The following is a 26,517-nucleotide window of genomic DNA, read 5'->3' on the forward strand; positions in this document are numbered from 1 at the left end:
CCTCTGTTCAGCATGCATGTAGTCCTGTGTTGTAGCTTCACCAGGTTGGCAGCTCATTTTTAGGTACACCTGGTGCTGCTCCTGGCATGTTTTTCTACACTCCTCATTGAACCAAGGTTGATCCTCTGACTTGATGGTAATAGTAGAGTGAGTTATATGCCGGGCCATGAGGTGACAGATTGTGGTGGAATACCATTCTGCTGCTGCTGATGGCCCACAGTGCCTCATAGATGCTCAGTTTTGAACTGCTAGATCTGTTCTGAATCTATCCCATTTAGCATGGGGGTAGTGCTACACAACACGGCGGACGTTGTCCTCAGTGTGAAGATGGGACTTCGTCTCCACAAGTACTGTGCGGTGGTTACTACTACCAGTACCGAAATGGACAGACGCATCTGCGACAGGTAGATTGGTCAGGGCGAGGTCAAATTGGTTTTTCCCTCGTGTTGGTTCGCTCACCACATGCTGCAGGCCCAGACTGGTAGCTACGTCCTTCAGGACTCAGCCAGCTCGGTTAGTAGTGATGCTACCAAATCACTCTTGGTGATGGACATTGAAGTCCCCCACCCAGAGTACATTCTGTGCCCTTGCTACCCTCAGTGCTTCCTCCAAGTGGTGCTCTACATGGAGGAGTACTGATTCATCAGTTGAGGGAGGGCGGTAGGTGGTAAACAGCAGGAGGTTTCCTTGCCCATGTTTGACCTGATGCCATGAGACTTCACGGGGTCCAGATTCAATGTTGAGGACTCCCAGGGTCACTCCCTCCTTACTGTATACCACTGTGCCACCACCTCTGGTGGGTCTGTCCTGCTAGTGGAACAGGACATACCCAGGGATGGTGATGGAGGCGTCTGCGACGTTGGCTGAAAGGTACTATTCTATGAGCATGGCTATGTCAGGCTGTTGCTTGACTAGTCTGTGGGACAGCTCTCCCAATTTTAGCAAAAGTCCTCAGGATGTTTGTGAGGTGGACTTGCAGGGTCAACTAAGTTTGGTTTGTCTTTGCCTCTGTCGTGTCCAGTGTCTAGTGGTCCAATGCCAGGTGGTCTGTCTGGTTTTATTCTCATGACTTTTTGTAGCGGGATTGTACAATTGAGTGGCTTGCTCGGCTATTTCAGAAGGCAGTTAAGAATCAACCACATTTACCCTTTGGTCTCTCTGACTCCCCGCCCTCCTCACCTGCTGTGCTCTAACAGGCCCAGCTGCTGCTTGTCCTGGGTGCTGAGGCTGCTGATGTTCCTCTAACTGTCCCTCCAACCACAGTACAGAAGCAATACTGATATCCATGACAAGCAGAGCAAGATTAGTCAGGGTTAGTGAAGACAAAATGTGAGATAAAACATTAACGTGATACTTTACCAATGCCTTGGAAATCTAATAGGCTCTGCAGCACAAGCATCTCCCTAATCTTCTGCCTTCGGTTAAGTTCCTCTTTAAATTCTTTTTGCAGCTCTGGTCAGTCAGTTTCTGCAGCCAATCTAGTGAGGATGTGGAGATGCCGGTGATGGACTGGGGTTGACAATTGTAAACAATTTTACAACACCAAGTTATAGTCCAGCAATTTTATTTTAAATTCACAAGCTTTCGGAGGCTTCCTCCTTCGTCAGGTAAATGTTCAGGAGCTCCTTGAAGCCTACGCATTTATACATCACAGAACAATACATGGTGTTTACAGACTGCCCCTGCAACTGCCCGTTGCCAAGGCAATCACCGTGTTCAGACAGAGAGGTGTCACCTGCAGAACCCCCGAATACACATTCAACAAAAAAACAGGAAAAAAAAACAAAAAAAAACAGAGAGAGGCAGAAACATCCGGAAGGCAGAGAAAGCCAGCAAATGACCCATTATATTAAAAACAGATAACATTTGTTCGCTGGTGGGGTAACGTGTAGCGTGACACGTTACCCCACCAGCGAACAAATGTTATCTGTTTTTTTTGAAGAGAGAATGTAACTATGAAATCTTGTTTGTTTCAGAGTCTAATCAGTGAGTTTACATTTGTCATAATCTTGGCCACAAGGGTTTTTTTTTAAATAGTCATGAGCCCATTTCTAAATCTTAACTTCAACCATATTGCTTAGCAACCTCCAAAGCAGTTCAGTACTGATCGCCTTATTATGCTAGGCATTTCATGCCAAATTATTCCCATCACAGCATAAATTTGGCATGAAAACCATAAAAAAACAATAATATGATCGTTCCCCTTTTTCCTGAAGCATATCAGGTGACAGTTCCCTATTTTATCAGGCACAAAGGCCTGAGGCATACTGCAGATCCGTTTACAGCCATCCTGTGCGTAGCACACTGAGTGCCTGTGTGCCAATACTGCTGTGGTTCATTTAGGCCCAAAAACCTATTCAAATTATAACCGTTCACCATAATGCACCTGGAATGCATCAGCAACTAAAGAAGAGGCCCTATTTAAACTTGTTTTTCCCTGCTGGCCCTGACCTTGCACGTGAGTTCAAATTCCACCATGGCAGTTTGAGAATTTGAATTCAGTTAAAAGCTGGCAATAAAAAGTTGGTATCAGTAAAAGTGACCATGAGTCTATTGGATTGGCGTAAAAACCCAACAGGTTCACCAATGTCCTTCAGGGAAGGAAACCTGCTTTCCTAAACTGGTCTGACTATATGTGACTCCAGTCCCACCCCAATGTAACTGACTCTTAACTGCCCTCTGAAGAAGCCTAGCAAGCCACTCGGTTGTATCAAGGCAACTAGGGAAGGGCAATAAATGTCAGCCTTGCCAGCGACACCCACATCTTGCGAATGAATTTTAAAAAAAACTTAACTTTGACCTGAAATGCCACTGCACATGCAAGGATACCTTTACCGAACAAAAATCTATTGAACTCAGTCTTGCAAGCTCCAATTGTCCTAGCAGCCACAGTCTTTTGGGGAGAGTTTTCCAGATTTCTACTACTCTTTCTGTGAAAAAATGCACCCCGATTTCACTCCTGAATGGCCTACCTCTAATTTTAAGATTATTTTCCCTGGTTCTTGATTCCTTAACCAGAGGAAACAGTTTCTTTCTATTACCCTATGAAATCCATTTAACATTTTAAACGCCTCGGTCAGATCTACTCAAGGGAATACAAGCCTAGACTGTGCAACATGTCCTCATAATTTAACCCCTAAGCCCCAGTATCATTCAGGTGAATCTGCTCCAAGGCCAATATCTCCTTCCTGAGGTGTGGTGCCCAAAACTGAACATAGTACACCAGATGGGATCTGACCAAGACTCTATACAACTGCAGGATAACTTCCTCCCCTTTGTATTCTGTAAAATCATGTCTCTGGTTCACAGTGGCTTGTAATTGTATGTCTGCAATGCACTTACTGCCCTACAAATATGAATCTTTCTGGAAGCACAGCTAATGGAAGAGTGAGAGAGGTTGTTGGCAATTCAGCTCATGGAAAATATGTGGGAGGGCTTCCTGGAGACAAAGCCTTTAGAAGTGTGGGAGGGTTTCATGATAACAGCTTTAGGAAAGAAACCCTGAAAGGAATGAGTTAATTATGCTCAGTAAGAAAGGAAAAAAACTACACTTAGTCTCAACTGCAGATACAACTACAGCAAGTGATAATATGATCACACCTGTCAGCCCTCCAGGGTAACCAGGAGAATTCAGTTATTTCAAAACCATTCCTGGTCATTTTGACTCCTGGCTAGGTCCAGGGAATTTCATTCTTTGATCACAGTCCCTTTCGCTTCAGAAACTGTTGTGCTAGCACTTGATTATTTTACATTTTACTTAGCTTCCTAAATTAATTAGTTATCCGAGCCACACAGTTTTTAGTTCTCACAATTCAGGATTTGTTCTGGCTTCTCTTGCTGATGTTACATGACAGGCACCTCAGGGTGCCAATGTGATTAAGCAATGCCACCTCACTCATACCAGCAGGGATAAAACTGCCTATAGCACTGCTACTCTGGGTTTCTCCAAAACAGACTGCCATTGCTAACGTGCATAAATGTGTGCAAAGTAGCACCACACTTACATGTGTCCATCCATGAACAGCCACACATGCTGAAATCTGCATACCATTGCAGTTCTATTAGCCAGAAGAGGGAATGGATTTGTTAACTTGGCAGCAAATTCATAGCATAACAATGTATTAACACAAAATTATGACCAACATTTCAACATCTTTCTCAGAGTTACTCCATTACAAGTGCACTAGCCACAAAAACATTGTTAACTTAAACCTGCTCTGAAGTTTTTTTTGTTTTATTTTGATCATGTATGACAGATGTCAGGTTGCTAATACAAGTGAGAAACAGGCTGAAGATAGAAAGTTCAAAGGGGAAGTGAAAAAGGAAATAAGAGGGGCAAAGAGAGAGTATGAGAACAAACTAACAGCTAACATAAAAGGGAATCCAAAAGTCTTCTACAGGCATGTAAACAGTAAACGAGCAGAAAGGAGAGGTGGAACAATTAGGGACCAAAAAAGGAGATCTAAGCATGGAGGCAGAGGGCATGGCTGAGGTATTGAATGAGTACTTTGCATCTGTCTTTACCAAGGAAGAAGATGCTGCCAAAGTCACAGTAAGAGGTAGTTGAGATACTTGGCGGGCTAAACATTGATAAAGAGGAGGTACTAGAAAGGCTGGCTGTTCTTAAAGTAGATAAGTCACCCGGTCCGGATGGAATGCATCCTAGGTTGCTGAGGGAAGTAAGGGTGGAAATTGTGGAGGTACTGACCACAATCTTCCAATCATCCTTAGATATGGGGGTGGTGCCAGAGGACTGGAGAATTGCAGGTGTAACACCCTTGTTCAAAAAATGGTGTAAGAATAAACCCAGTTTTTTGATGAGGTAACAGAGAGGGTTGATGAGGGCAATGCGGTTGATGTAGTGTATATGGACTTTCTAAAGGCGTTTGATGAAGTGCCGCATAATAGGCTCGTCATCAAAGTTGAAGCCCATGGAATAAAAGGGGCATTGGCAGCATGGATACAAAATTGGCTAAGTGACAGGAACCAGAGATTGGTGATGAACAGTTATTTTTCAGACTGGAGGGAAGTATACAGTGGTGTTCCCCAGGGGTCGGTACCAGGACCACGGCTTTTCTTGAAACATATTAATGACTTGCACTTGGGTATACAGGGCACAATTTCAAAATTTGCAGATGAAACAAAGCTTGGAAGTGTAGTGAACAGTGAGGAGGACAGTGATAGACTTCAAGAGGACATAGACAGGATTGGTGGAATGGATAGACATGTGGCAGATGAAATTTAATGCAGAGAAGTACGAAGTGATACATTTTGGTAGGAAGAACAAGGAGAGGCAATATAAACTGAAGGGTACAATTCTAAAAGGGGTGCAGGAACAGAGAGATCTGTTGAAGGTGGCTGGGCACGTTGAAAAAGCAGTTAAAAAAGCATACCGGATCGTGGGCTTTATTAATCAAGGCATGGAGTACAAAAGCAAGGAAGTTATGATAAACCTTTATAAAACACTGGTTTGGCCACAATTGGAGTATTGTGTCCAATTCTGGGCACCACACTTTAGGAAAGATGTGAAGGCCTTAGAGAGGGTGCAGAAGAGATTTACTAGAATGGTTCCAGGGATGAAGGACTTCTGTTACATGGATAGACTGGAGAAGCTGGGATTGTTCTTCTTAGAGCAGAGAAGGTTGAGAGGAGATTTGATCGAGGTATTCAAAATCATGAAGGGTCTTGACAGAGTAGATATAGAGAAACACTTCCCATTGGCAGACGGATCAAGAACCAGAGAACATAGATTTAAAGTGATTGGCAAAAGAACCAAAAGCGACATGAAGAGTAACATTTTTTGCACAGCAAGTGGTTATGATCGGGAATGCACTGCCTGAGGGGTGGTGGAGGCAGATTCAATTGTGGCTTTCAAAAGGGAATTGGATACGTACTTGAAGGGGAAAAAATTGCAGGGCTACGGGGAAAGGGCGGGGGAGTGGAACTAGTTGGATTGCTCTTGCAGAGAGCCGGCATGGACTGAATGGGCAGAATGGCCTTCTTCCGTGCTGTAACCATTCTATGATTCTATGTAATGTTAGTACAGCTCGGTTCTCCAGAGTTCTTCGGGGAAAAGTATTTTCAGGATATGCTTCCTTGATTTAAGCTTTTGCCTCAGTCTACTTATACCTTATGTTTACTACTCTTGTCTGACCACAAGCCACAAATTAAGAAAACTGAAATAGAGAAGATAAAATTTTTCATCAACAATTCCACTGAAAATCACAGAATCATAGAAAGGTTACAGCATGGAAGGATGTTATTCGGCACATCGAGTCCACGCCAGCTCTATGCAAAGCAATCCAGTTAGTCCCACTCCCTTTCCCCATAGCCCTGCAATTTTTTTTCTTTCATGTACTTATCCAGTCCCCTTTTGAAGGCCATGATTGAATCTGCCTCCATCACCCCCTCCGGCAGTGCATTCCAGATCCTAACCACTCACTGTGTAAAAAAGTTTATCCTCATGTCACCTTTGGTTCTTTTGCCAATTACCTTAAATCCATGTCCTCTGGTCCTTGACCCTTCCCCCAATGGGAACAGTGTCTCACTATCTACTCTGTCTAGACCCTTCATGGTTTTGAATACCTCTATCAAATCTCCTCGCAACCGTCTCTATTGGAAGGAGAACAACCCCAGCTTCTCCAGTCTATCCACATAACTAAAGACTCTCATCCCTGGAATCATTCCAGTAAATCCCTTCTGCACCCTTTCTAAGGCCTTCACATCTTTCCTGAAGTGTGGTGCCCAGAACATGGACACAATACTCCAGTTGTGGCCAAACCAGTGTTCCATAAATGTTCATCATGACTTCCATACTTCTGTACACATTGCTTCTGTTTACAAAGCCCAGAATCCCACATACTTTTTTAACCACTTTCTCAACCTGCCCTGCCACCTTCAACAATTTGTGCACATATACCCCCAGATCTCTGTTCCTGTACCCCTATTAGAGTTGTGCCCTCTAGTTTATATTGCCTCTCCTCGTTCTTCCTACCGAAATGTAGCACTTTGCATTTATCTACGTTACATTTCATCTGCCACATTTCCGCCCATGCCACCAGCCTGTCTATATCCTCTTAAAGTCTATCATTATCCTCCTCACTGTTTACTACCCTTCCAAGTTTTGCATCATGTGCAAATTTTGAAATTGTGCCCTGTACACCCAAGTCCAACTAATTAATATATATCAAGAAAAGCAGTGGTCCCAGCACTGACCCCTGGGGAACACCACTGTACACCTCCCTCCAGTCCAAAAAACAACCGTTCACCACTACTCTCTGTCTCCTGTCCCTTAGCCAATTCTGTATCCATGTTGCTACTGCCCCCTTTATTCCATGGGCCGCAATCTTGATGATAAGCCTACCGTGCGGCACTTTATCAAACGCCTTTGAAAATCCATATACACCACATCAATTGCATTGCCCTCATTTACCCTCTCTGATACCTCATCAAAAAACTCTATCAGTTTAGTTAAACACGATTTGCCTTTAACAAATCAGTGCTGGCTTTCCCTAATCAATCCACCCTCATCAAAGTGACTTGTTAATTCTGTCCCGGATTATCGTTTCTAAAAGTTTACCCACCACCGAGGTTAAAATGACTGGTCTATAGTTGCTGAGTTTATCCTTACAACCTTTTTTGAACAAGGGTGTAATATTTACAATTCTCCAGTCCTCTGGCACCATCCCCGTATCTATGGATGTTTGGAAGATTATGGCCAGTAGCTCTGCAATTTCCACCCTTACTTCCCTCAGCAGCCTAGGATGCAACCCATCCGGACCGGGTGACTTATCTACTTTAAGTACAGCCAGCCTTTCAAGTACCTCCTCTTTATCAATTTTAAGCCCATCCGGTAGCTCAACTATATCTTCCTTTACTGAGACTGTGGCAGCATCTTCTTCCATGGTAAAGACAGATGCAAAGTACTCATTCAGTACTTCAGCCATTCCCTCTGCCTCCATCAGTAGATCTCCTTTATGGTCCCTGATCGGCCCCATCCCTCCTCTTACTACCTGCTTACTGTTTACATGCCTGTAGAAGACTTGGATTCCCGTTTATGTTGGCCGCCAGTCTGTTCTCATACTCTCTCTCTGCCCCTCTTATTTACTTTTTCACTTCCCCTCTAAAATTTCTATATTCTGCCTGGTTCTCAATTCTGTTATTAACCTGACATCTGTCATATGCCCCTTATTCCGTTTCATCTTACTCAGATAGCTTAGTGTAATGCCATCTCCTCCCCCAACAAAGATTAAATATACATAACTTAAAAAACGTAGTGGAAGCAATTTTTTTTTGCTGTTGTTTTGGTCCTAGACAGAAATCCATTTTCTCTTGGACCGAAGTCCACTTCTCCAGTGCTTCTGGACCTTACAGTGACCTCCAGCGTCACTGCCATTTTCTACAGAGATTGTATTTTCTGCTAGGCCGTCTCAATTCTCGTATCTGACCTGCCCCTATGTCCTCAGTTTTCTGCTCTTCTGCTGAGAATTTTTTACTCTATTCTAAGCTAGCTCTGATCTGTTCCTGCTGGTTCACATCCTACTCTGGATTCTGCTCCACTGTGGCTGAAACATCTTTGCTCTGCCTGCTTCCCACTGTTGCTGATTCCATTCATCCCTCTGATGGTTATAGTGGATCCGTTGGCGTGCACTACATTTTTTTTTTATTGGTTCACGGGATGTGGGCATCGCTGGCGAGGCCAGCATTTATTGCCCATCCCTAATTGCCCTTGAGAAGGTGGTGGTGAGCTGCCTTCTTGAACCGCTGCAGTCCGTGTGGTGAAGGTTCTCCCACAGTGCTATTAGGAAGGGAGTTCCAGGATTTTGACCCAGCGACGATGAACGAACGGTGATATATTTCGAAGTCGAGATGGTGTGTGTCTTGGAGGGGAACGTGCAGGTGGTGTTGTTCCCATGTACCTGCTGCCCTTGTCCTTCTAGGTGGTAGAGGTCGCGGGTTTGGGAGGGGCTGTCGAAGAAGCCTTGGCGAGTTGCTGCAGTGCATCCTGTGGATGGTATGCACTGCAGCCACTGAGCGCCGGTGGTGAAGGGAGTGAATGTTTAGGGTGGTGGATGGGGTGCCAATCAAGCGGGTTGCTTTGTCCTGGATGGTGTCGAGCTTCTTGAGAGCTGCACTCATCCAAGCAAGTGGAGAGTATTCCATCACATTCCTGACTTGTGCCTTGTAGATGGTGGAAAGGCTTTGGGGAGTCAGGAGGCGAGTCACTCGTCGCAGAATACCCAGCCTCTGACCTGCTCTTGTAGCCACAGTATTTATAGGGCTGGTCCAGTTAAGTTTCTGGTCAATGGTGACCCCCAGGGTGTTGATGGTGGGGGATTCGGCGATGGTAATGCTGTTGAATGTCAAGGGGAGGTGGTTAGACTCTCTCTTGTTGGAGATGGCCATTGCCTGGTACTTGTCTGGCAGGAATGTTACTTACCACTTATAAGCCCAAGTCTGGATGTTGTCCAGGTCTTACTGCATGCGGGCTCGGACTGCTTCGTTATTTGAGGGGTTGCGAGTGGAACTGAACACTGTGCAATCATCAGCGAACATCCCCATTTCTGACCTTATGATGGAGGGAAGGTCATTGATGAAGCAGCTGAAGATGGTTGGGCCGAGGACACTGCCCTGAGGAACTCCTGCAGCAGTGTCCTGGGGCTGAGATGATTGGCCTCCAACAACCACTACCATCTTCCTCTGTGCTAGGTATGACTACAGCCACTGGAGAGTTTTCTCCCTGATTCCCATTGACTTCAATTTTACTATGGCTCCTTGGTGCCACACTCGGTCAAATGCTGCCTTGATGTCAAGGGCAGTCGCTCTCACCTCACCTCTAGAATTCAGCTCTTTTGTCCATGTTTGGACCAAGGCTGTAATGAGGTCTGGAGCCGAGTGGTCCTGGCAGAACCCAAACTGAGCATCGGTGAGCAGGTTATTGGTGAGTGAGTGCCGCTTGATAGCACTGTCGACGACACCTTCCATCAATTTGCTGATGATTGAGAGTAGACTGATGGGGCGGTAATTGGCCAGATTGGATTTGTCCTGCTTTTGTGGACAGGACATACCTCGGCAATTTTCCACATTGTCGGGTAGATGCCAGTGTTGTAGCTGTACTGGAACAGCTTGGCTAGTTCTGGAGCACAAGTCTTCAGCACTACAGCTGGGATGTTGTCGGAGCCCATAGCCTTTGCTGTATCCAGTGCACTCAGCCGTTTCTTGATATCACGTGGAGTGAATCTCCACTTTCCACGGGAAATCCTCGAGCAGTGCGGCCACGAATACTCTGCCCCTCAAACAACTCCTAGACTTATTAGCTCTCCACACCAGTCTCCAAACCTGGGCATTAGTCTGTCAATGCTCCTATCTGACTCCACCCTCGACAAGTCAATTTCATCCCACCACAGGACCTCTGACTTTAACTTTGGACACTCTCTTATTGTCTTCTGGCTCATCTCCATTTACAACTAGGACATATCCATCCTTATCTTTGCCATGTTTATGTAATCTGAATTTCCTCTGTGTCCATTCACATAGGCATTTTGGCTGCTGCTCCGGACCCAAGTCAAGCCTCCTTTCATTTCTCCCCTCTCTGGTACTTCGCCCTTCCATATCCCTACCCCAACCCTTAATTTTTCCTCTAACTTCCGACCATCCCGCTGCTGTCCCAAGCTTAACTCCCTCTTAAATAATCCCACAGGTTACCTCTGTGCCTCTCTCTGCATTCTCCGAAGGGCCCATCGAGACACTTGTCGCTGCCTTCTTAGGAGCAACAAATCCAACTGCCCCATTTTACTCTCGCACCAACCTTCCCAACCAGCCCACCCACTGAGGGCTAATCTTGCCAACTTCCTTCCCATCACTGAACCCATGGGGCGCTAAATTGGGCCATGTAGCACCAGCTGTTGCGGCGCTACACGGCCTCTCTGACATCCAAGATGGCATCTTGGATGCGCACGCACGTTTCCAGCGTGACGTTTGCCGGACCCCATCTTGGTATAGGAGTTAGTGCAGGCGTAAATAACAAACGCTGGAATCATGTAAAGTAGGGAGAAAATGGATACAGTGTGCAACACTGCATTTTGGGACTGAATACTCAACTCAACGCATAGTCTTAACCCCGACCAACTGAACGTGTCTTAGAGTGCCTGGAGTACCCTCCACCAGCGCTATTTAAAGGGACCATGCAGGAATTACACGTTAGTGGCTGGATTATTGCTTCTGGCTGCCGAGACATTTGTAACTGTTTCTGGAGGTCTCCTAGACTTCAATACTAGGACGCGGGGACATAGCCTAACACTTAGAGCCAGGGCATGCCGGAGTGAAGTTAGGAAATGCTTCTACAAGCAAAGAGTGGGAGATGTTTGGAACGCTCTTTTGCAGGCGGCAGTCGATGCTAGCTCACTTGTGAATGTTAAATCTGAGATTGATAGATTTCTGTGAACCAAGGGTATTAAGGGATATGGGGCTAAGGTGGATATATGGAGTTAGGTCACAGGTCCACCATGATCTCATTGAATGGTGGAACAGGCTCGAGGTGCTAAATGGCACTGCCACTTGCTGCCTCCTGATATGTGCCACCTTCTCCTGCAAGAAAGCAGGAAGCATGTCTGGGTGATGGTGCCTGTCATGGACTGCACGGTGTGCGGATATTACACAGTGTGCTGAGAGTTCGGTAAGTGTGGGAGTTTGGTGAAGTGGGGGAAGGAGGTGCTGCTTTGCCTTGCTTTTCCAAACTTTTCCTGCAGAGCGGTAGTCGACCTGAGAGTAGAAGACTGAGATTGTGGAATAAAAGCAGCAGCAGACCTGCACCAAGAGACAACTACTGTACGACATCACAGGGACTTAACTCCTGGACCTAAGATAAATAAGAAGCAAAAAGTAATCCAAGTGGGACGTCACCAAGGAAGAGGTAAGTGATTGGCTGGTGAGTATTTTCCTGCTGAATTTGTCTAAGGTTAGAGTTTGTGGATTCTCTGGTCTCTGTTGTGTAGTGGGGGACTGCTGTTCAGCAAGGGCCCTTGAGTATACCTTTTTAATTGAAGTGAAATTGGTGGGATTCATTTAATTTGAATTAATTAGTTAAAGGGTAAGTCATGTCAGGACAGCCCAGCCCCGTGTTATGCTCTTCCTGCTCTATGTGGGAAATCAGGGACCCTTCCGGTGTCCCTGACGACCATGTGTGCGGGAAATGTATCCAGCTGCAGCTACTGACAAACCGCATTGCGGCACTGGAGCTGCGGATGGATTCATTAAGGAGCATTCGCGATGCTGAGAACGTCGTGGATAGCACGTTTAGTGAGATGGTCACACCGCAGGTAAAGGTTGTACAGGCAGGAAGTAATTGGGTGACCACCAGGCAGAGTAAGAGGAGCAGGCAGGCAGTGCAGGGGTCCCCTGTGGCCGTCCCCCTCTCAAACAAATATACCGCTTTGGATATTGTTGAGGGGGATGACTTATCAGGGGAAGGCAGCAGCAGCCAACTTCCTGGCACCAGGGGTAGCTCTGCTGCACAGGCTGGGAGGAAAAAGAGTGGAAGAGCTATAGTGGTAGGGGATTCTATCGTAAGGGGAACAGACAGGCGTTTCCGTGGCCGTAAACGTGACTCCAGGATGGTTTGTTGCCTCCCTGGTGCCAGGGTCATGGATGTCACTGAGCGGCTACAGGGCATTCTCAAGGGGGAGGGTGAGCAGGCAGAGGTCGTGGTCCACATTGGGACCAACAACATAGGTAGGAAGGGAGATGAGGTCCTGCATCAAGAATTTAGGGAGCTAGGTAGCAGATTAAAGAGCAGGACCTCAAAGGTTGTAATCTCTGGATTACTCCCAGTGCCACGGGCTAGTGAGTATAGAAATAGGAGGATAGAACAGATGAATGCGTGGCTAAAGAGTTGGTGCAGGAGGGAGGGTTTCAGTTTCCTGGATCACTGGGCCTGCTTCTGGGGAAGGTGGGACTTGTACAAGTCGGACGGGTTGCACCTGAACCAGAGCGGGACAAATATCCTTGCGGGGAGGTTTGCTAGCACTGTTGGGGGGGGTTTAAACTAACTTGGCAGGGGGATGGGATACAGAGTGGAGCTACAATAGGGGGTGATGTGCAGCCAAATATAGAGAAAAAAACAAGTCAGCTTGGAAGACAGGACAAATATGTGAGGGCAAGGCTAGATGGCATCTATTTTAATGCAAGGAGTCTTGCGAATAAGGTGGATGAACTGAAGGTGTTGATAAACACATGGGAGTATGATATTGTTGTTGTCACAGAGACATGGTTGAGGGAGGGGCAAGACTGGCAGCTCAATATTCCGGGGTACAGAATCTTCAGGCGAGACAGAGGGGGAGGTATAAGAGGAGGGGGGGTCGCAATATTAATTAAAGAATCAACTACTGCCATAAGGAGGGATGATATATTAGCAGGTTCCTCTAATGAGGCCATATGGGTGGAGCTTAAAAACAAAAAGGGGGCAAGCACTTTGATGGGAGTGTACTATAGGCCCCCAAACAGTCAGGGGGAGATAGAGGAACAGATATGGAGGCAAATCTCAGAAAATTGTGCAAATAATAGGGTAATAATAGTGGGGGATTTCAACTTCCCCAATATTAACTGGGATACTCAGAGTGTAAAAGGCTTAGAGGGTACAAAATTCTTAACGTGCATCCAGGAGAGCTTTTTGAGCCAGCATGTAGAAAGTCCTACAAGAGAGGGGGCGGTACTGGACCTAATTCTAGGGAATGTGGCCGGCCAAGTGGAAGAAGTGCTAGTAGGTGAGCACTTTGGTGACAGTGACCATAATTCGGTGAGATTTAAGGTGGTCATGGAAAAGGACAGGGAGGGGCCAGAAATAAAGGTTCTAAATTGGGGGAAGGCCGATTTTAATAGGATAAGGCAGGATCTGGCCAAAATGGACTGGGATCAGCTGCTTGTAGGAAAATCCGCATCGGAGCAATGGGAGTCTTTCAGAAGGGAGATTGAGACCATACATTGGCAACATGTTCCCGTAAAGGTCAAGGGTGGTTCCAAGAACTCCAGGGAACCTTGGATGTCAGGGGATATACGAGAATGGATTAGGAAAAAAAGGAGGGCTTTTGGCAGATACAAAAGGCTAAAGACGGAGGAAGCCCTAGAGGAGTACAAAAAGTGCAGGGGGATACTTAAAAAAGAAATTAGGAGATCAAGGAGGGGCCATGAAATAACACTGGCGAGCAAAATAAAGGAAAATCCTAAGATGTTTTATAAGTATATTAAGGGTAAGAGGATAACTAGGGAAAACATAGGGCCCATTAGGGACAAAAATGGCAATGTGTGTGTGGAGCCGGCAGATGTAGGAGGGGTTCTAAATGAATTTTTTGCATCTGTTTTCACTATGGAGAAGGACGATGTAGACATAGAAATACGGCAGGGGGACTGTGATATACTCGAACATATTAACATCGAGCGGGAGGAGGTATTGGCGGTTTTAGCAGGCCTAAAAATGGATAAATCTCCAGGCCCGGACGAAATGTATCCCAGGCTACTGTGTGAGGCAAAGGAGGAGATTGCGGGGGCTCTAACACATATATTCAGAACCTCTCTGGCCACAGGGGATGTGCCAGAGGACTGGAGAACCGCTAATGTAGTACCATTATTCAAGAAGGGGAGTAGGGAAATATCGGGGAACTACAGGCCAGTGAGCCTAACATCAGTGGTAGGAAAATTATTGGAAAAAATTCTGAAGGACAAAATTAGTCTCCACTTGGAGAAGCAAGGATTAATCAGGGATAGTCAACATGGCTTTGTCAAGGGAAGATCATGTCTGACTAATTTGATTGAATTTTTTGAGGGGGTGACTAGGCGTGTGGATGAGGGTAACGCAGTGGATGTGGTATACATGGATTTCAGTAAGGCCTTCGATAAAGTCCCGCACAGGAGACTGGTCAAGAAGGTACGAGCCCATGGAATCCAGGGTGCCTTGGCACTTTGGATACAAAACTGGCTTAGTGGCAGAAGGCAGAGGGTGATGGTCGAAGGTTGTTTTTGTGACTGGAAGCCTGTGGCCAGTGGGGTACCACAGGGATCGGTGCTGGGTCCCTTGCTGTTTGTGGTCTGCATTAATGACTTGGATATGAATGTAAAAGGTATGATCAGTAAGTTCGCTGATGATACAAAAATTGGTAGGGTGGTAAATAGCGAGGAGGATAGCCTCAGTCTGCAGGACGATATAGATGGGTTGGTCAGATGGGCGGAACAGTGGCAAATGGAATTTAACCCGGAAAAGTGCGAGGTGATGCACTTTGGAGGGACTAACAAGGCAAGGGAATACACAACGAATGGGAGGTCCCTAGGCAAGACAGAGGGTCAGAGGGATCTTGGTGTGCAAGTTCACAGATCCCTGAAGGCGGCGGAACAGGTAGATAAGGTGGTAAAGGCGGCATATGGGATACTTGCCTTTATTAGCCGAGGCATAGAATATAAGAGCAAGGAGGTTATGATGGAGCTGTATAAAACACTGGTTAGGCCACAGCTGGAGTACTGTGTGCAGTTCTGGTCGCCACACTACAGGAAGGATGTGATCGCTTTGGAGAGGGTGCAGAGGAGATTCACCAGGATGTTACCAGGGCTGGAGCGCTTCAGCTATGAAGAGAGACTGGGAAGATTGGGTTTGTTTTCCTTGGAGCAGAGGAGGCTGAGGGGGGACATGATTGAGGTGTACAAAATTATGAGGGGCACAGATAGGATGGATACTAAGGAGCTTTTTCCCTTTGTTGAGGGTTCTATAACAAGGGGACATAGATTCAAGGTGAAAGGCGGGAGATTTAGAGGGGATTTGAGAAAGAACTTTTTCACCCAGAGGGTGGTTGGAGTCTGGAACTCACTGCCTGAAAGGGTTGTGGAGGCAGGAACCCTCACAACATTCAAGAAGCATTTGGATGAGCACTTGAAATGCCATAGCATACAAGGCTACGGACCAAATGCTGGAATATGGGATTAGAGTAGACAGGGCTTGATGGCCGGCGTGGACACGATGGGCCGAAGGGCCTCTATCCGTGCTGTATAACTCTATGACTCTATGAATAGCTGCCAGTGTGTGTGGCCTGAGAGTTGTGGGTGGGCGACTTGAAACTGTGGTAACTTGTAAGGGTGAGAGGAAGCATCTGGTTGGAAGAGTTGAGTACTGGTGGAAAGAGTTTGTTGGTATGTGGTTGATGGGTGGTGTAGTGCGTGGTGCAATTGGTAGGAGACGCCACTTGACAGTTGACCTCACTCACCTTGACCACTCATGTCAAAGCATTGAACTTATTCCTGCACTGCATTCATGTTCATGATGCTGTGCGCCTGACATTGACTTTGTCTCCCGCTGCCTTTTGGATATATGTCTGGAGGGCTTCTTGCACCCACCCCCCACTCTCCGGATATAGGATGTCCCTCCTTCTGTCCACCTCTTGCACCAAGGTCTCAGCAGAGAACCTCAGAGCACGCACTTTTGCAGGCCTGGTACCAACTCAGATCGGCAGATTGGTGAGATCTGGTGTGCAGATTGGAGGATGTGGGATTTAATAGTACGCAACCTTTATTCAATGTTTTAACATAACTCATCACTGTGTAACTATAGGGATGGGACCTGCATCTGTGTTTTACATGTGCGATGTCTGATCTCCGTTCAGACTCCATGCAGACAGTGGACTGTAATTTTCAGCAAACAACAGGTACCAGTTACCTTTATGAGATTTCTGAGAAACATCCTCCCTTTACGAGATTGGGCAGCCCGTGCTGGTGGAAAGTGCGAATTGCACTGATTCCACATGCCAGGTCCGGAATGGAATGCTGATTGCAGGTCAGTACTCTGGCCGGCCGAAATTCGCGTCCTGCTTGCGCAGGGATCATTGGGTGCGGGGTAATAGCGCATTACGCTACCTGCACCCAAAAACAGTCCTTATCCAATATTTCCCCCATGGACTCTGCCATAGGATCAACATTCATCATTCATCACCCATCTCCGCATCTCCCTCCAGAATATCTATTCATTTATGGACAAGGTCCTTGCCACAGATCAGATTGGGCAATATGCGTAAATTGGTTGTAGTGCATCTCTACATTACAAGAGTGACTACACTTCAAAAGTACTTCATTGGCTGTGAAGCGTTTTGGGACGTCCTGAGGTTGTGAAAGTGGCTATACAAATGCAAGTTCTTTCTTTTCTTTCTTTGCATCCATGACCTTATTATGGATGATTACATTGACATGATGGCCTTGATGGAAACTTAGCTTATGGATGATGATGACACCTTTCTCCTTACTGAATCCTCGTTACCTGGCGATATCCTCATTACCTGGCCCACTCAAACCACCACAGTGGCAGTTGTCACCAAATCTCACCTTGGTCTGTCCACCCATTCCTATGGCACCTTCTCCTCCTTTGACCACCTCAACTTGTTCCACCCCTCTCACCTGTCCTTTAAAATCCGTGTTCTCCACTGCCTTCCCAAGCCCCATACAAGTTTCTCACTGAGATGTCGTCACTCCTTTCCTTCTTCAGCCCCTGCATTGTGCTCAGCTCAACTTGCCCTCTCTCTGACTATTCTCCTGTTCTCTTTTAACCTCTCCCTTCTTATAAACTCTCCTGCACATACTCACGGTCACTCCCTCAACCTTGCCATTGCCCGCAGCTCCCTATTTCCATCGTCTCAATCGCTGACAAGGCCATCATCGCTCACATTCCCCTTCCAACCCCTCCTCCTTCTGTGTCCACCCTGAAATAAAAACTCTCCCCCAAGTCACTTACAAAAACACTTTCAAACTCCTAACTGTTTAGTCTTTGACCCTCCATTCACCACAACACTTCTGCAGCTGTCTATCTGCTCAATCATTCCCTCATCCTCGCTCCCTTAAATCTAAGGGGCGCAGATGTGAACATATATGCCCAACTGGTTTAGCCATTCATTGCTTGATCTGGCTGGGCCACATCAAGCACTATCGGGCTCTGCCCTCCTCTGCAAAAACCGCTTACTACTCCAGGATTGTCCCAGAATGCAAAGATAACCCCTGGCTTCTTTTCTCCACTGCCAATTTTTTTTTGGCCACACTTAATCAAAAGTCAAAACATTTGAGAAGAGCTAAAGTAAGCAGCAGCGGTATCAGAATAAACATAAGGACATACACTTCCTTTTGGTCAGAAGTTGGTATAAAATGTCTAAGAGGGAAATTGGAAGGGGGAAAAATCAAAAAGAGGCAGAACTTGGCTTCTTGCAATAAAAACAAAAGAAGCAGGCAGGCAACTGGAGATGGAAGAGAGACTCGAAATTCTAAGTGATGCCACGAGTGCTGCAGAACTGCAGGTTAAATTGAAATGATGAAATAGAGACCATGGTAAGTTGTGAGTCTTTAGGTTGTACTTATATAATGTTCATGATGTTGACAGGTTCATGAATTTCTGCAGGGGTTCTCACTATCTTCCACTATAACTTCAGAAGATCCATTGAAACCCTTGAGAAATGACGTAAAAGGATTCGAAATTTCTCTGGGCTTTCTATAGATCTGCTGAAGTTACAACAGATGATCAGGAGACCTCCCACAGAATTAAAAATTCTTAGCGATTTACCTGGGAACCCATCTGCTTGCTGAAAAGGGATTTCTTGCATTTTGCCTAAGAAAATAAATTACTGAAATTTCATGGAACTGGTGCCTCCAACACCAAACAGGTTATTAAACTGTAATGTATTTTAGTTCACTGAGTTCCTAAATTTCATCAAGAGAGCTCTGTAACCAGATACGTACATTATATACACACACAGGTAAGAGTTCAAAGTGAGGCAGAATTTGCCAATCCAGAGAATTTAATATTTAATGACATTTCTCAAAAAAGGTAATTAACGCATTACTGATTTTGCTTATAATTATTTTTAATATTTGTTCAATATTATGTGCTGATTTATTTTGTACTTCATATTTCCACTGAATTATAAATAAGAATTTTAATTTAAATGCATTTAAATATATTATTACACCTCTCAAAACTATTTCAAAGTGCTTCACATACAGTGAATTACTTTGAATTGCAGTGACTTACATAAGAAAAATATATCACTTGCTTTAGCCTAAAACAACTTCAGGAGTAATATCCACCTATGCAGAAAAAGTGTGCAGCATTGCATGGAGCTACCTTTAATATAAACAGACTACTACAAGTAGGGTAATTGTTAATCCTCGGCATCACACAACTCTGCAAGAACGGGTTACAGCAAAGTCCAGCTTCTTGATTATAGTGGCCAAGGTCCTTTTATAGTAACCACTGAAACAGAAAACAATCATTAGCATTTTGTTCGCAAAATGTCACATCCCAGTATTTATTTTTGTTTCATCATATCTGTAATCACTTTGATTCTATTTTTTTTTGCCATGGACAGTTTTAAGTTCTGAAAACTCGTATGGGAAATGTCCATATGGCTTCGAAGTTTCTCAAGTGACTCACTTTCTGCCCATTCTGCACCGTACTTAGAACTATAGAACTACACAGTATTAATTTACAGCACAGGAAGCCATTCAACCCATCTGTGTTAGTTCTTTGCTAAAACAATCTAAAACTAATCCCACTGCCCTGCTTTCTCCCCACCTCTGCTTCAAATGTTTATCTAATTTCACTTACAAGATGCAATTGTTTCTGCTTCAGCCATTGCCTGTAGCAAAGCATTCAATGTACTAATAACCCTACAAATAATTTTTTTTCTCCTCACCTCTCTCCTTACTCTCAGTGACAATTTTAAATTGGTGACTCCTCATAACTGACTCCCTAACCAGATGAAATAGTCTTTGTCTATTTACCCTATCAAAAACCATAATTTTTAAAACCTCCACTAAATCTCTTCTTGGCCTTCTCTGCTCTGGTATCTCAAGTCTCTGTTTGTAACTATAGTTTCTCATCCTTGATATTGTAGGAGAAATGCCCTAGGAATTGCCTTAAATGTGTCCTTAAAATGGAGTTAGTAGTCAGGCTGAATACTGAGAAAGGAAAGGTCTAAAACTAGTTAAACCATGAAGGTTTATACAAAAATATATTCTTTACTGGTGATAGAAAAAAGCCGTTAATACCACAAGTCCAGAGATGGCTCATTAAGGGGCACATAAAGATGTCCTGACTTATCTGGATCTGTGCTGGACCCTTTGTGAGCAAAGAACTGAGAAGCAAGGAAATAAACAAATAACCTGACATGTCTAGGTGCTGCTGCTGATTGACTTGGAGATCATCAGGGGTACCAACATTGCTGTGTGAGGTGATTAACACCAGAAGGGCTAAACTCTTCTAACACATGTCATACAGATTGTTCAACAGAATTCTTTGGAAATTAAAGATACATAAGTGTTTTGACATTAAAGTCTTTAGTTCTTAGTTTTTAGTTTAGTTCTAGTTATGTTAGTTATCTTTGTCGTAGAAGGTGTAGGAGTTCTTTGTCTTGAACATATAGCTCACCACCACCTTCTCAAGGGCAATTAAGGATGGGCAATAAATGCTGGCCTTGCCAGCGACGCCCACATCCCATGAACAAATAAAAAAAGGCTGTCTCTATAAAATCGAGAGGAAAGTACAGAAGTTAAGATTGTACAGCTATACCAGCCAGATACAGGCACGTATAGTGTGTCACTTAGATGTACAAGCTTTCCAAGTGTGGTGATATTTAAGTCAGCTAGTCCAGATACAGCTACCAGCCTGAAAGGTGACTATACCCAGGAGGATCCAAAAGAAATGGCTGGCTCCTCTATAGATGGAGGCTCATCACTCTGACATCTCAGAAGGCTAACCCATCCGTCCAAAAGATGATGAGATCACCAGTTCTTCCATTCAAAATGACACGGTTGTATAAGTTCAAGAAAAATTGCTAACTACGACCATAGAGACTTTAATCTATTCAGTACACTGCCAATTTAATGTTGTTAACTTGTCATCCAACTAAGGAATCTAATGCTGAATTAATCTCATCAATTTATATCAATCTCCAACACTGAGCTCAACAGTAAAAATATAATCAGCAAGCAGTTAATGCAGAATTACTGTGATATAACTCCCTTTGTAATCCATTATTTATTAATCAATTAACCTTATTTGCACAATGTTTAAGCGCTGCTAAATAGGATTCTGAGGTTAATAAACAACTGTAGTTCATGACTTTGTTGTCTGACTTTTTGACAATTCATTCACTCAGTAGCTTCTGCTGATCCTGTTGGGAGGTTGGTAGTGTAAATGCTAATATAATCTGAACTGGTTGACGTGAGATACTTCAGTGAGCCAAATTGAGTCATTGTTAACTCTTAGGCATAGAACGAGTAAACCCCGGACTGTTCCTTGACGAGGAGTTAAGGTGAAGAGGTAAGGATTCGTCTGGTCCCTTCGATGAACCTTCTAGTCAGGGTATCATCCCAGTGTTCTTCCAATATCATCCTAGTGAATCTACACTGCATGCCCTTTGTGGCTTTAATATCCTTTCTATAATGGGGCACCCAAAACTGCACAGAGTCATTCAGCTGAAAACAACCACTGCCTTCCACAAATTTTTCATAATCCTTTTGCTCTTATACTCTTATTTATAAAGTCCAAAATGCTATTGGTTTTTTGATGGTTTTATTTGCCATCTGTTCAGAAGGGAAAACATTTAATCTCTTTTCCCATTGAACAGCAAGAGCAGCATGACAGGGCTCTCTACTTTCACCACACTACTGGGTTTCCGAAAGTACATGAGGTCATTGTTGGCACCCATGTAGCTATCCAGGACCCTAGGATGTGCAGCATCCACAGATAAAAGCAGTACACAGATACAATGAGGACTTTGCAGTGTGTGTGCGTGTATGTAAGGGATGAGCCATAATAAGCGTAGAGTGGTACTAGCCCTGGGGAAGACCTTTGGCTTCATGCTCCAAAGTACCTCTATGCTCTCACACCAATAATGTTAAGGACTTGAAATTTCCTCCACTTTGGGCCAGCTCCATTTAAATAGCTGTTGAAGCACTTTAAGTTACTTCCAGCTGTGAATCTGGTGCGAATGCTCCCTGTGGAAGTCTGTTGTACAGGCATGTACTTGCTCAGAATAAGTAACATCCTGAATAAGTTTAATGGAAGCCCTTAAATAACCACATTTACCTTGGATTTGTACAGGACCAGGAATTTCTAGGCTATAGTTGTTGACAAAAGTTTGTTATCTATAAACAACTTTAGATTTGACGTCTCTATCAAAATCTATTAGCATTTAACATTTTTTCACCCAAGGCAGAAACTTACTGTATAATCATAAAAAAGGTTTGGTAGGTGCTGTTTTTAACTGGTTCAAATGCATATATTAAGAAAAAAAATGATTCAAATATCCCACTATTTAACCTTTTAAGTACTCAAGCTTCTTTATAGTTTTCAAAACACACACCTAATTAATTTTATATTTCTGCAAAGACAAGGTTCTGCAACTTTGTATTTCCTTCAATTCCTCCTTTCTCCCCTGAAGGACACAAACTGCCCTGTACTACCTCAACAAAGTGACCATTCATCTGTGAGAAAAAACTTAACTGGAACTTTCCGACAAAAAAACTCACTGGTGGTGCTCAGCTGAATCATAAAAAAAGGCTTAAAAATGCCATTTAAAATAGAACTAAACAAACTTCCCACTGTGCTCAAGTCCTAATAACCAATATTTGTTCCCCTATTCATTCACTGCATGCTCTTCAATGGGGAAACATCACAAGAGCCATGACACAACAACAAAAAACGCTATACTGGACAAAACAACTCAAGTATATTCCCCGAAGCAAGGAGAATATCTAGACAACAGCAATCACAACATAATAAGGTTTAAGGTAAAGATTGAGAAAGACTTAAGTTAGACAAAGACCAGACTAATAAATTGGAAAAAGCTGATTTTCAGGGGATGAGAATGGAACTAGGGAAAATAAACTGGAAAAATTTACTGATAAACAAAGAAATAGAGCAGCAGTGGGAAACATTTAAAATGGTGATCAAGATAGTCCAGGAGAAATGTATCCCACTAAAATGCAAGAAAAAACTAGCCAGTAATGATACACCATGGATGAATAAAGAAATATGGGAAAAATTGAAACTAAAGAAAAAGGCATACACTAAGTACATAGACAACAAAGGGGAGGATGATAAAAAGGAATACAAAAAGGTCAGAAGTTAAAAAACAAACAATTAGGAAGGCAAAGAGAAACTACAAAATTAAATTATCAAGGAATTTAAAAAGAAATAGTAAAGTATTCTACAGGCACAAAAATGACAAAAGAAAAATCAGGATAGGGATAGGGCTACTAAGGGATGCATAAGATAAACTCTCAGGTAATGACAGCGAAATGGCAGAAATATTAAATAATTACTTTGCCTCGGTATTTACCAGAAAGACTAACAAGGTGGGCATGACATTAGAAGAAGAGATCAAAAAGGATATAAAGACATTTAAGATAGAAAGAGGGGTGATTTTTGATAAACTAATCAAACTTAGAGAGGATAAGGTCCCTGTCCGGATGGATTGCATCCAGGCATGTTAAAAAAGTTAGGGAAGAGATAGCAGAAGCACTATTACATATATATAAAAACTCATTAGAAAAGGGAATAGTGCCAGAGGACTGGTGGGCAGCTAATGTGATTCCTATATTTAAAAAGGGAGATAGAACCAGTCCAGGGAACAATAGACCAATTAGCTTAACTTCGGTAGTAGGAAAGATAATGGAATCCTTACTCAAAGATTTAATAGAAAAATATCCAGAAACCTAAAATTTAATGAAGCATAGTCAGCACGGATTTCAAAAGGGAAGGTCATGCTTGACCAACCTTAATGAATTCTTTGAAGAAGTAATAGAAAGGTAGACAAGAGTAATGTAGTAGATGTAATATATTTGGATTTTCAAAAGGCCTATGATAAAGATTCCACATAGTAGGCTCACGATTAAGGTCAGAGCATGTGGAGTCAGGGGACAAGTAGCAGAATGGATAGCAAGTTGGTTACAAACAGAAAACAGAGAGTAGGGGTTAAAGGTAGTTACTCAGACTGGCAAAAGGTGGGAAGTGGTGTTACACAAGGATCGGAGCTGGGACCACTGTTGTTCACCATTTACATAAAACGATTTGGACTCGAGAATCAGAAGTACAATTTCAAAATTTGCGGACGACACCTAATTGGGGGGGGAGGGGTATAGTTAATACCGAGGAGGACTGTAACAAAATACAGGAGGACGTTAAGAAACTTGCAGAGTGGGCATGTAATTGGCATATAAATTTCAATATAGATAAGTGTGAGGTATTACATTTTGGTAGGAAGAATAAGAGGGCCACATATTGCTGGGATAATAAGAGTCTAAATGAGGTAGAGGAGCAGAGGGATCTGGTACAGACACACAAATCACAAAGTAGCAACACAGGTTAATAAAGCCATAAAAGAAGCAAACCAAACACAGGGGTTCATTTCTAGAGGGATAGAATTGAAAAGCAGAGAAGTTACATTAAACTTGTATAGAACCTTGGTTCGACCACACTTGGAATACTGTGAACTGTTCTGGTCTCTATGTTATAAGAAGGATATAGAGGCACTGGAGAAGATGCAAAAAAGATTTACTAAGATGATACCAGAATTGAGAGGTTATACCTATCAGGAAAGATTGAACAGGCTGGGGCTCTTTTCTCTAAAAAAAGAGAAGACTGAGGAGTGACTGGATGGAGGTCTTTACGATTATGAAAGGGTTTGATAGGGCATTTTGAACAGATATTTTGTATCTGTCTTCACAGTAGAAGACACTAATAACATACAAATAATAATGGAAAATCAAGGGGCAAAAGGGAGGGAGGAACTAAAAACAATCACTATCACTAGAGAAAAAGTACTAGGTAAACTAATGGGTCTAAAGGCTGACAAGTCCCCTGGAACTGATGGCTTGCATCTGAGGGTCTTAAAGGAAGTGGCTACAGAGATAGTGGATGCATTGGTTGTAATCTTCCAGAATTCACTAGATTCTGGAAAGGACCCAGCGGATTGGAAAACCGCAAACGTAACACCCCTATTCAAGAAGGGAGTGAGACAGAAAGCAGGTAATTATAGACCAGTTAGCCTAACATCTGTCATTGGGAAAATGCTGGAATCCATTATTAAGGAAGTAGTAGCAGGACATTTGGAGACTCATAATACAATCAAGGAGAGTCAACATGGTTTTATGAAGGGGAAATCGTGTCTGACAAATTTATTAGAGTTCTTTGAGGAAGTAACAGGCAGGGTGAATAAAGGGGAACCAATGGATGCAGTATATTTGGATTTCCATAAGGCATTCAATAAGGTGCCACAGAAAAGATTACTGCACAAGATAGGAGCTCATGGTGTTGGGGGTAATATACTGGCATGAATAGAGGATTGGCTAACTAACAGAAAACAAAGAGTCAGGATAAAAGGGTCATTTTCAAAATGGCAATCTGTAACTAGTGGGGTGCCGCAGGGATCAGCGCTGGGGCCTCAACTATTTACAATATATATCAGTGACTTGGATGAAGGAACAGAGTGTCTTGTGGCCAAATTTGCTGATGATACAAAGATAGGTGGAAAAGCAAGTTGCGATGAGGACACAAAGTGTCTGCAAAGGGATATTGACAGGTGAATGGGCAAAAATCTGGCAGATGGAATGTAATGTGGGAAAATGTGAAGTCGTCCACTTTGGGAGGAAAAATAAAAAAGCAAAATATTATTTGAATGGAGAAATACTACAAAATGCTGTGGTACAGAGGGATCTGGGTGTCCTCGTACAAGAAGTCAACACAGGCGCAGCAGGTAATCCGGAAGGCAAACGGAATATTGGCCTTATTTCTAGGGGGATGGAGTATAAAAGCAATTAGACGTGTTTCAAGAGGGAAGGGGTTGAGGAATAGGGTTAGAGTGTGGATACATGGGATTGAGATCAAAAAGGGACAAACTGATTAGGCAAGTAGCTTTTTCCCATTCCCAAAAAAATATGCAATATTTCTATTCGGTTATTTTAATGGCTGCATCAGTTATTGAGACTAAGCTTATCTGGCCAATAATTAGAAGATTAACTATTTAAACAGTTATCAAAATGCTAGATAGGTCTGGAAAATTATTCTATGGTATATAACTAGATATGTTCAAAATTCATGTACAATATGTATTTGCCCACTCACTCAACTCGTCTAAATTACCTTGAAGTCTCTTTGCATCCTCGTCACAACTCACGATCCCACCTAATTTTGTGTCGTCAGCAAAGTTGGAAATATTACATTAGGTTCCCTCATCCAAATCATTGATCTATATTGTGAATAGCTGGGGCCCAAGCACTGATCCCTGCGGTTCCCCACTAGTCACCGCCTGCCACCCCAAAACAGACCCATTTATTCCTACTCACTGTTTCCTGTCTGTTAACCAATTTTCAATCCATGCCAGTATATTACCACAAATCCCATGTTCTTTAATTTTGCACACTAACCTCTTATGTGGGACTTTATCAAAGGCCTTCTGAAAATCCAAATAAACCACATCCACTGGTTCTCCCTCATCTATTTTA

The 26,517-nt window shown here is 43.6% G+C and overlaps 1 protein-coding gene across 2 annotated transcripts in view; it reads right to left on the reverse strand.

Moving 5' to 3' along the window:
- Positions 1-1,398: 1,398 nt before the first annotated feature.
- The window catches only part of LOC137321010 (exopolyphosphatase PRUNE1-like), a 186,541-nt gene continuing 161,422 nt past the window's right edge, over positions 1,399-26,517 (reverse strand). The window contains exon 7 of one of the 2 annotated variants that reach the window (XM_067983105.1): positions 1,399-1,478. In XM_067983105.1, the coding sequence (XP_067839206.1) occupies positions 1,461-1,478 (18 nt within the window). In that variant the 3' untranslated portion in view covers positions 1,399-1,460. Of the gene's footprint in view, positions 1,479-18,898; positions 19,262-26,517 lie in introns of those variants that run through there. The other variant, XM_067983106.1, reaches the window with a different exon arrangement.

The sequence above is a fragment of the Heptranchias perlo genome, chromosome 4, assembly GCF_035084215.1.
Source record: "Heptranchias perlo isolate sHepPer1 chromosome 4, sHepPer1.hap1, whole genome shotgun sequence".
In the NCBI taxonomy this organism is placed as follows: domain Eukaryota; kingdom Metazoa; phylum Chordata; class Chondrichthyes; order Hexanchiformes; family Hexanchidae; genus Heptranchias; species Heptranchias perlo.